The following is an 11,743-nucleotide window of genomic DNA, read 5'->3' as shown; positions in this document are numbered from 1 at the left end:
AGGAAGTATGAAAGTTACCTCTGAATCTCAAAGTGCTTTAAATGCACTTAAATATGTTTATTTCTTCTGGAATTTCTGACAGAGGTAGTATTGATTAGTTCTTACATATGTCTCAAGTTCAAATAAGAGAACTGAGAACCCAGTGCATCTGAAGAAACAAGTGGTACTGCTGTTCAGCTGCAAGCCTGGCAAGCTCTTCTGAACACAGGAATTTTAATGTGTTGAAATTTCTCATCACGTGGATTTTGAGCTAAGCCTGGGATGGGGATGGCAGTCTGCTGTAGCAGTAGGTAAAGCACACATTTTACTAAAGTTAATTCAGCACAGCCATGCCATTCTGACTGGAATGAGTTGCTGACTGAAAATTTCAGTGGCTGGTTTTAGGATTGCATCAGTTACAGTAATGCTTTGTTTCCCTGCAATACAGCCATCAAGCAATTCCAAACTTATCAATACAACATTTTCAATCCAGATCACGACTACTGTTCCTCTGTATTGAGTTATACTCACCAGTGAGAAGGCAAGGAAATTGATTACAGCTTCTAATAAATAAATATTCCCAAATATTTACCAACAGAAGCCACTATAACAGTTACACATAAATTCACACTATCCTTAGGAAAGTTATTTCCTTTTCTACAGGCAACAAGTAAATCTAAAAGAGAGGGTCTTTTTTTTTTTTTCTTCCTTCACAGGACAGACTTTCACCTGTGCTTGCTTTTACTGTCCTCCTTTCTCTCTTGCACAAAGTACAGCCATGGCTGCAAAAGCCAAGCAGTACACTTCAGAGTAGAGCCCACCTAAATCATATATTCATGAAATGTGGCTGCCGTGTTCCATTTCATTTTTTTTTTTACTAGACACATATGTTCAAGACCTAGTTTCCATCACGATGGATTCATCTGACTTGGCAACTACTTGAGCACTTGTGAAAAACATGACAAATTCTATAATTCAGTAATTTTCAGATTTTAAAATGAAGATACAGATAAGTCTGTTCCAGTGTTTACAATCTACTCTCAGTAATAATAAAACAGAACTAATGAAAAAATAGCTGCATCCCTACTAGACTTGCTGGTCTTTGTTCTACATGCTGCAGTATACACAGTTTAGTCTACTTTGAGTAACTGAAGAGACTTTACCCTGAGAATAATGACAAACTGTTCAGGCATGTAAATTTACAACATTACCCACCCATATTCATACATACACATCTTGTATTCTCCTTTTAAATGGCTGGATAAAAACATTACAACCCAATACAAATCGTACACTCTGTTTTCAAAACATGCATTTACTGTAAGATAAGCAATTATACCTCTTGAACTGTGTGGCAAGTCCCTTTTTATAAATATTTACCTGCTCCACATAAATTCCATAGGTAATGGATTTGCATCAGCATTACATTTGAGCTGAACGTTCCCTCTTCCAATGAACCAGTTTCCATCATAGCCAGTTACTGAAACTTCTGGGGCATCTGACAAAAAAAGATTTCATCTATCAATCACAACTTTTTTGTTAAGAGTGAATTGTGTGTAATGGTCAGATCAGTGGAACAGAAGGGCGCTTTTTTTTTTTCTTTTTTTTAGGGGGGAGAGGGAGGAAGTAGGATGTGTGCTTTCATTATTGTTTGTCTGTTTGTTTTTAATTTAAAGACCACCAGCATCACCAAAATACAGCGAACACAATGCAGTTTCAAGCTACAGTATAATATGTAGCAACAAACAAGTTGTTTTAATCAGTGCAACTTGTCTCGTGTTTTCAGCAAAACATACATACAGCATCCTGGGGAAGTGAGAGGACTTCAGAAGAAAAGAATCCGTTTCAATTTTTGGGGAAGTGAGGAATGGTAATTTAGAGCTACTTCCCAGTACAAAGATACAGCAAAGGGTCAGAAACGGCCTTTGGAAGAAAACAGGTAATTAGGAAATCACCAAAAAGGTCACAGATGCCAGTTATAAAGGTTAAGTTATCCACCAGCACCAATAGGTAGAATTAAGTCATTAAGGCTCTAAAAAGCAAGGAGGCGATTTCAGATAAGCCAGAGACACCCAGCTGAAATATTCAGAAGCCACAAAACAGACAGTAGTAATACAGATTTGGTATAAGCTCCTACAGCAGTGAGGGAGGAGAAGTTGTAAAAGCTGTGTCAGGGAAGAATGAAGAACACACACTGCTTCTCACTGCTGTGTTACTTACTATATAATTTTACTAGAAATTCTGAAATATTCCTTTAGATAAAAATATTTAAGGTCAGTTTGCATCCTCATTTCACTTTAAATATGAAACTTTATTCTCTTATTCACTCTTTGAGACAATGATGGAAAGAAAACACCTTTTGTTCTATTTCTGCATCAATGGCCCTTCAATCTACAACTTCAAGATTGGTAAAATAAAGCAACACTAAACACTACTTTATGCCAAAATAAGTGATTCTTTACCAAACAAAATAAAAACAAACCCAAAACAAACTCTAGCCAAACCAAAATAGCAAGTCTACTTTTTCCAGCCACTACATTTCTTTTAATTGAACTGACAGACTTCTGTGATTTAAGAAGTATAAAGCAGCACACAGCTGAGCCAGGATAATAAAGGAACAACCTGAAAATAGTCGGTTTTGGTTATATATGCATTGTCTAACAACAACAAAAAAAAAAAGTCACATGACTAAGGTTTGTCTTAAGTGGTTTTAGGTAAGCAGCATTTTAAGTCATGTCACCACATATTCCTGCGCCTTAAAGCCACACATTTGTTAAACACACCTGGTACATTTTTGAATTATCTGAGTGTGATAGTTCGGACTACCACAGTGAGCAACCTGAAGGTGAATATCAAACATTAAGAACGTATACATTATGTTCTTGTTTCCTTACGCTAATTAGAGTGGACAAAGTTTAGTCATTAATTTGAAAGTAACTTACTGACTGTAAGGCCTACTTTCAACTTGTCATCTCAAACATGAATCTTCATTACAATTATTTTTCAATACTGCTGAAATTGTGAGACACTATAAACAGTTTACAGATCAACCGAGCTTGTTATTTTGTCAGTAATCTTTGAATTTTATTTTTAAGCATGAATAATTATGTTTACCCATGATTCAATATCCAAAACAAACAATAGAAACAAACGCTACAGTATTTTAGCTTCATGACTTTATTTGCAAAACAGAGACCCCAGGTTTCTACTCCTGCCTGACCTGCCTCTGTCATGGCTTTTCTATAGTTTTCATTTCCTTCGCTTTTCTGAAGCAAGAAGACCTCATCTCCTTCCTGTGGAAGGTATATACTGATTAAGAGGGTGGTTGTAAGAGATATACCTTACAGAATACTTACACTGTATGTCCAACACATAGGGGTATCGGATCTCCTTTTCCAAAGCAGGGTGCCTCACAACACAAGTTATGTGTCTTCCTCTTGCAAACCGCGTGGGGATAATCATGTACTGGCTTACAACTGTCACTGTTTCATTTTCAAACGGGGTAAAGTTGGATTGCTTTTCACCAAGGTTTCCTTCCCAGTCAATCTGTGCAGCAGGTTTTCCAGTGGCTGCTGTACAAGTGGCTGCTACTGTCCAGTTTGCACCATCTATTAGAGGGTTTGGTCCTTTCGTTAAGCTCACAACGGGTTCAACTAGGGAGGGGAGAAAAAGTAAATTTAGACAAGAAAGACTCCACATCTTTGAGACTGTCACTGTGTTAGAGTCAAACAAAACCTAACCCATTTGCAAAAGCCTGGGCTAATCAGATATCCCAGAAATAAGACCATGGCATATCTCAGAGGTGATAGCTCTGTGAAGCTTTTGCCTGCTGACACTATTCACCTTTGTCCACTCGTCCAAGTTCAGCGCTGTTCATTCACTACATTTAATGCACTCACAGGGAATTCCGGGGTGGTTAGGTCCAGAATGCCAACTACAGTGCTCCAGTTGCAGTGTCTGGCAACAGACAGCCTAAAATATTAAGTTGAAACTACACCGCAATTTCTTTTCAAAAAGCTTGGATTCTGCTGCCTTTTCAAGCATACAGGTATTAATCTATACTGACAGTTTGTGTCATTTTAGAGATACCTCAGTGTTTAACACCTAACATTTAAGAGTTTAAGCTTTTGTTTGTCAGTACAATACAAATGACTTCCATGCTGCAAAGAACATTCAACCTCTAAAAAAGTATTATGCTAGATATACACATCACACATTAAATACAGAATCTAATGTGCATGCACAAATACACGTATTTTATATAAAATTTATAAGGTTTTGATATACAAAGAAATTGTTTTTATATTATTAATAAAATTCTGCCTATACATATATTTTTGTGAATGAATCCCCATAAAAGTAAAAAATTTGAACTCAGTACTACACCCAAGACTCAAGAAATCCACACATGGGAGGATGTGACCTCCTTGTAAAGCCGCTGCTCACTCTAAAAATTTGCAGATTTAGGGAACACAATTCTAAAAGGAAGTTTAGTTCCTCATGTACAAGTCTGTAGCTGAGGGCCCTAGACTGAAAAGCTTTTAAAAATCTTCCTTCTTATTTAACAAGTCTTTTTTTCAGCCCTGTACAAGCCATCCACCAGTTGCAGCCTGAGCCAGAAATACTATCTGGTGCTCCAGACACAAACCATGGTTGTGCTTTTTTAGAATGGCCCATTTGTGTCACCAGTATTCTAAGATCCAGGTTTTGCAGTAGAGTAGCAGCCGATTAAATAATCCTTGTCTCTTGCTCTCATCAGGCAGTTGGAGTCCTCTAAGGCAGGTCCTTCCTACACACCATAATTCTTCAGAATCCACCTCAGTGGACCAGCACTCACTAATCACAAAGCAAAGACAAGTCTTGCAACTTCTATGCCTTTTAGGACACGAAGGAAACATTTAGTTCATGTAATTTCTTTCCCAGAAGTTGAAGCTGACCCACACACATAAGCTGAAATGAAATAGAGCAGAGTTCACCATACCTGGCAAGGTATCTTTGGAAGGCACAGGTAGTTGGAAAAGTAACTGGGTAACAAATATTTTCAGCTGCAGTGAATTCAGTGCCAAGATCAGTCTGTGACTGTTTTCTGCTCAATCTAACACTGCTCATGTCTGAAGAAGCTGGTTTATTATTTGCTCAATTACACTAAAGGGAAAGACAGCTACTAAATGGATAACCTTATAAAAATGTCTTTTCTGCTCTATGATTGGAAGAGCTTAAAGAATATAAATCATCATGAAATTGAAGGTTTTTTGGGCTAATACTGAGACCAAATTATTTTCTACTTTCTTTCTCTGAATGCTTACCCTCTGTGATTTGTTAGTGACCCTGCTGTAAATAAACCAACAGCAGGGGTTTTATGCCAAGTTCTACAATCACTCTCCTAGATCTGAAGCATCCCTAATGGAATTTCTTTCAATTCTGATTCCCTGCCCTCCAACACTAGCAACAGCTAGAGCTTTCTGCTATAACCCTGGAGCATTCTGTACTGTGGAAAAAAAGGCACCTTTAAGCCTGATAAGGAGAACTTGACATTACACAGTTTTGTTATTTCACCCACAGTTTGGTTTCCCTGCTTGATTCTCCCCAAATCACTAGTTGTAACTTTTATTAATAATACAGAAGCTACTGGAAACGGCAGACATAAACACCCAAATTTACATTTAGAATTTAATAGGCATAAAGATCCTAGTTTTTGCTGTATCATTCCCTGCCCAAGATCTCTGTACAGTGAAATCAGTTAAATAAGCAGCTATCATTAGCGTTTCATGCCAGCAACATACTCATAATTCCAGCTGGAAATTCATATATTCTCTTCCTTTGATGATAAAAAAAAAAAGTACCTAGCTGCAGAATTTTTATTCTGCTTCTTGGTAAAGGGATACATGAGTAAACAAGAACTCAACTTAGGTAGCAGAGATCTCCAGATTGAGAGCAGACTAGTCAGTTCTTTTCTCTTAAAACAAAAAGTCTACAAGTATTAAGTGACAGTAGCCAGAAAGCAGGATGGACTAATTTAAAAAGCCCACTTTCTGCCAAGATTATCATTACTAGGAAAAAAGTTTATTTTCTGAAGTGATACCAGAAATTTGTAGGATAAGCCAGTTTGAGTTCACTGTGTAATACTTAGTTTTGTACTTGTCAACAAGACACAAAGCCGAACTCTTCAAAACTATGCAGCTTCTTAAAATACTTACTCCCGATCCAATGTGTTTCAGTGCTTTAGGTTTTTTTATATTTCACAAATGTTTAGGCTTCTACTGTCACACCTTCCCATAAATTACAATTCTTGGATTACACACCAACTACAAAGTAACTAAATAGCCACATCCTATAAAGCAGAAAGCAACTGCTGTTAGGATTCTTACTTCTACAATATATCATTCAGAATTATCATTTGTCCCAGCAACTGAAGCAAAACCAGCAGAAACCCAGCTAGTTATTTTACACATTACATATATTATACATGAGTACATATAATTCATATATACATTCCACAATCTTTCCAGGTGTTTCACTCATGGATTTAGAGAAGCATCCAGCAAATGAATCCATAATCACAAGGGGTCATTGGCACCTCACCTCTCTCAATGGGAAACAATTACACCATCTTCCATTTGGAAAAAGAGATTACCCAAAGTAAGGGGTTAGGATGGGTTTTTTGGGGTAGTTTTTTTCTTACTTTTTTTTTTTTTTGGAAAGTGTAACTTCTATATGCACCAACTCCTGCAGCAGTCCTCTTTTATCCCAGGAACATTCAGTATGCCACATGAATCATACTGAAACAAGTCCTACAGACTTTCATTGCTCACAGTAGTGGTGGTGGACACATGAAGGCAGCTAGGAGAGCATTAGAGAAGATGCTTCACCCATTCAGTAGAAACATTGTGCTCTTTCCAGATCGAATCAAAAAGACGGTGGAAGAAATGCTCTGTTTGGGAAAGGAAGCCACCAGTTCCACGGAGATTCAAAAGCAGAAGAGTTCTGCTTCCACAGTGTAAGAGTTCAAGGGCAGGGGTGGTTTCCTCCCTGCCCTTTAAATCATCAACTGAGTAGACACACTGACAGAAGTCACTGCCCACCAACTATCTCATTCATTTAACTTGGAATAGTCACACAAATCTAAAGCAACATTATGGCATGAATTATATTTGTGCTATAAAGATGTTTAAAGTCTCACCTAATTTGCACATACTGACTCATGACCACTACCTAATTTAACCCTACTTACTCTACCTTCATCTTAGGTTCAACATGGACCTCTCACTGCTCAAGTCCTTACACTTCATAGAAAACCTACATAAAGCTTTCAAACAAGACAGAGCCTTAAATCCTATTGCATTAAGTTTCCAGGGCTCAAAGTTTCTTCTTGGTTTTAAACATGTCAGAAGCCATTTTCAAGTGTTTCTATTAGTTTTCAAACTTTTCTTCTGCGACTGGACAAAACTGGCATGATTACAACACAAACAAGATTATTTCCCCTTGTCATTAAATTCACTAATTCCTTGGCAACAGCATGACACCAGGAATTGTCCGTTCCTTCTTCATTGTAACTGACATTTACTTGAGTAACTTCTTTCCAAAAGAGTATTCCTAGCCTTTATTTTCTCTCCCCTCAAAACCAGCAACTTTATACTTCTGTGTACATTATCCTGTTGGATAATTAATCCTTAATTATTGACTTTTGATTGTTTTGGTTTTATAGTTTTAGGGTTTGGTTTTTTTTGGTCATTCATTTTAAGACCAGTCAGTTCACTAATTTGTTATCTACTTGGTACTTTTTCTTGACCCACGTATTGTGCAGTACTTACTGTGTATATCTCATCAGCTGACACTTTTTAAACACCATTACTTTAATAGAACTGAGAGGATCCAGTTTCTATACTATCTGACACACATCTGATTCCTAATTGCAAGAATTTCTAATTAGTGTCTGGGATCTATGCATGGTGACAGACCTACACCTTTGACACTCATGTGCACAGCTCAGTGTTCACTTGCAGCATTGGTAAGAGCCAGGCTGCAGAAGAGCAAGACCTCCTTTATCAATATCCATGCTGAGAAATCTAACTTGGCAAGATAGCAGAGTCAAGCCAAACCAAGTATTTAAAACACTCATGGACAGCACTTCAGTTGGCAACACAAAAATTAAGTCAGCTGTGCAAGCTGATCTGTCACAATCCATCTCTTCTGCCTTGAGACACCAGTTGGCTCATTTGGTCAGTCTTTGAAAAAAACAGCACGCCACAAAACTATTTGCAAATTTTTGCTCTAGTTTAACACAGTTAAGTTTGAAGAAACAACACTGTAGACAAGTTCAATATACCTGTTTGACCCTAAAAGCATTTTCATATTTTTACTGTCTTAACCTCTTGTTCTAAAATGCATTTCCATAAGAGAGCATGGGGCACTAAACAAGGAAAACTGGGGGCAAGGAAAGTCACCAAATGTGGCAAGTCTGTTAAGCCAAAGAAGCATAAGAAGTTCTGAATATGGTGATCAGTACCATGTGGCAAAACAAAGGGCATTTTACCTTGCAGTTATTTTTTCTTTTATTTGTCTTCAGTGCGCCTGTCTTATGGCGTACAAGCACCTATTACAGTATGTCCACTACATATGGGAAGGAAACTAATTCTTTGCTGAGTAGGAACAGACTAGGGACTAGGAAAAAAGGTAGCGTTGCTTGGATTGGAAACAGTTTCAGCCTCAGGACAAGAACTTTCCTCACTTAAGGGAGAGTTTTTTAGATCAGTGCGCAAATACGGTCAGACTAAAATTGATTTTAAAGTTAAATTAACTTTCAAATTTCAATTACAGTTGTTCCATGCCTTACAACCCTACTGAGCTTGGAATTGTGAGCTTTGCTGGCCTGAGCTCAGCAAGTCATTCATTTACATGCATATTCCAAAAATCATTACTTCCCCAGTATTTTTACTCTATAAGTCTAGATGTCAGTGTAGTAAAAGGTTTCTGTGGCCTTAGCAGTGTAAGCCCAACCAAGGGTGGGCTATACAATTTTACATGCAAACCAATCTGCTGCTAACTAGGATGGAAAGGCATCTTTGCAAATAATAGCTGGGCTTTGCAATTCAGAGGCTGATATCAAGTCACTGAGGCTTAACAGCAATGGTAACGTAATCATCTGCATCAACTATGAAAAACAACCTATGATCAGAAACACCATATGCCTGACAAACACTATTCCTACTCCACCATAACTGCAATTTTTTGATAATATATATCTAATCAAGCAAACTGTGGTCCTTCTGTATTTTCAAATGCAGAATAATAAATACATAGGACATACATTTGTTTTTCAAGTTCCTCCTCAGGTTCTCCATAAACCTGAAATTTCAAGGACAAAACGGACACAACTACTTACACGATCCGAAAAAAAATCTTGGGAACTGACTAGAAGAGATAAGGCAGAACATTAAGAACCTTCCATATATATTGGTAAAGTACAATAGCTGAAACCTGAAGTCAAAAACCTGCTACAATAACCACAGCCATAGTCACTTGCAGTACAGATGGAAGAGAGATGGAAAAGAGAGCCATAAAAGCACATGCTTTGTACATCACCTAGAATTTTGGTCAAGTTACTTCTTTCAAATTGGGTTAAGCCAGTTGCTTTCATGTGTTTATTTTGCCCCACCTTGTGGTGAAAACCAGTTTACATACTGTGCTACAGTCATCTGACTAATCTGTTTACAAAAACAGTCATTGAGGACCACCTCAGCTGTAGAAACATCATGAGTACTGGCAGTACTTACAGAAGTACCTTTCTCTGCTACAAGAAGGAATTCTACCATAAAGGAGAGGGCAAGTCAACAGCAGGTTTTCAAGTTTCAGGGTAATCATTTTACCTCACACTGCACTTACCACCTAAGTCAACCTGTGCTTTAGTACTAATTCCTTATGACAGCAATACCCAACCCTCAACAAGAGGGACTAAATCAGTATAAGTGAAATCCCAAGTTTATAAAAGCTTCTCATTATGACTTCCCACAACCAGTCAAGAGCTCAAGTTGCCTCTTTCCTCCCACAACTCCCAGCAGTCAACTAGACACTTTTGCTTCATGTTTATACTACGCAAAGAACAGTTTACATCACCAGCCTCAAGCAGCTACATTGACTTACCATGTTAGCAACACATTTATGGAATGATTTGAGTTGGAAGGGACCTTTTAAAGTCCATCTAGTCCAATCCCCCTTCAAAAATACCAGGTTGATCAAAGTTCAGTTCAACCCAACCTTGAATGTCTCCAGGCATGGACCATCTACCACGTCTCTGGGAACTCTGACTTCATTACAGAGGACGGATTATTGCACTGAGACAACTGGTCATCAGCAGGTTTCAAACAACACCTCTTTTTCCTGAAAACTGGTGACTACTCATGGCACTATCTGAGGGAATTTATGAGGGAATTTGGCCACTGTAGGAACTTAAGCTGCATTCAGCAGCTTCTCAGCGCACACACACACAAGTCCATATCAGCATTGCCCAGTCAAAGTTGTAAGTGTTCGTATTAGCATGATGCTTAAATAGGAATTGGTTGCTTTATTTTTAATATCTAGACAATCAAAGAGCAAGTTCTAAACAAGCAGAACCTGAAAGACTCCTCAATGACATTAGTGAGAATAACAAAGACATCTGTAATGGAAGGCCAACAAATACATATTTTGCATTAAAAGGTAAAATACAACTTATTAGCAAGTCTGCAGAACTTCACCTTCTTTCATAAAGAAGTTGACTTACCTAGTACTGTTACAGTTGTTGATGACTGTGTATTTCCAAGTGGGAATGTAACTGCTTTGCAAATATATTCTCCCTCATCGGAAAAGCTTACATTTTTTAAAATGATTGTTGCATCAGTAAGCGAGTAGTTTTTAAATGCCACTCTTCCTTGGTATTCTCCTTGAACAGATATTCCATATTCAGGATGATGAACAGCAATAGTCTGTGAACTTTTACCATATATCTTCTCCCAAGAAACTTGTGTTATTGTTTCATTTACATCAATTATGCATTTCAGTGCAACCTTCTTCCCCCAAACTGCTGTCACATGTGGATCAACAACTGGTCCAGCTAAGGCACCTAAAAACAAAGCAATTGTTAGTTGGGACACAGGAGTGTTATGTCTCTGAGTCTTCACATTAAGCCTCCTTCAGTAATTAGCTCGGCTTTTTAAAAGAGAATTCTTACTTTCTTCTGAATAACTGATTCACCACAGTGTACAAACACTACAGAAGCATGCTTCAAGCAAAAACATCAAAGCTAGGCAGAGATCAACCATTTTTTTAAGAGAATACTACCACCAAAACACAACTTCCTATAAAAACAACCTGACAGTTGTGTAACTGGGGTAACAGTCTTGTGGAAATTTAACTAGATATGAGCATTGTGTGTATTCAGACTTCATGAGAAAAGCAATAACCAGACAGTGGTACTTTAGCAGTCCGATTACTGACACAGAGCAGCAGGCAAGAACTGCAGTTAAAATACTGCACTTGTTTCTATTTTCAAAAGATACAACTCTTAAAGATTAAGTAAAGAAAAATGCATGAGTGTAACCTCTACCATTTACCATAGCAGTAACCAGAATTAAAAACCAAACAGGTAAACCCTTCTCAAACTCCCACAAACTACTCCAGGTCATAACCAGCCTAAGAACTCAATTTTAACTTCCCTATCCTACTTCCTAATGAAGACATGTACCATCACACACAGGCAATCTTTCTGCTACACTGCAGCGTGGTGTCT

The 11,743-nt window shown here is 37.8% G+C and overlaps 1 protein-coding gene across 1 annotated transcript in view; it reads right to left on the bottom strand.

The window, feature by feature from the left end:
* The window catches only part of NECTIN3 (nectin cell adhesion molecule 3), a 43,308-nt gene that overhangs the window by 11,682 nt on the left and 19,883 nt on the right, over positions 1 to 11,743 (bottom strand). Inside the window, exons 3-5 of the mRNA XM_027905645.1 lie at positions 10,739 to 11,077; positions 3,336 to 3,632; positions 1,360 to 1,477 (exon numbers count right to left, since the gene is read on the bottom strand). Of these exons, the coding sequence (XP_027761446.1) occupies positions 1,360 to 1,477; positions 3,336 to 3,632; positions 10,739 to 11,077 (754 nt within the window). The remainder of the gene's footprint in view (positions 1 to 1,359; positions 1,478 to 3,335; positions 3,633 to 10,738; positions 11,078 to 11,743) is intronic.

Source organism: Empidonax traillii, unplaced genomic scaffold (assembly GCF_003031625.1).
Source record: "Empidonax traillii isolate 1590-97213 ecotype Southwest subspecies unplaced genomic scaffold, ASM303162v1 scaffold1185:size159731, whole genome shotgun sequence".
NCBI classification, from domain to species: Eukaryota; Metazoa; Chordata; class Aves; order Passeriformes; family Tyrannidae; genus Empidonax; species Empidonax traillii.
Note: the sequence above shows the minus strand (reverse complement) of the source record. Positions and strands in the feature narration are given on the sequence as shown.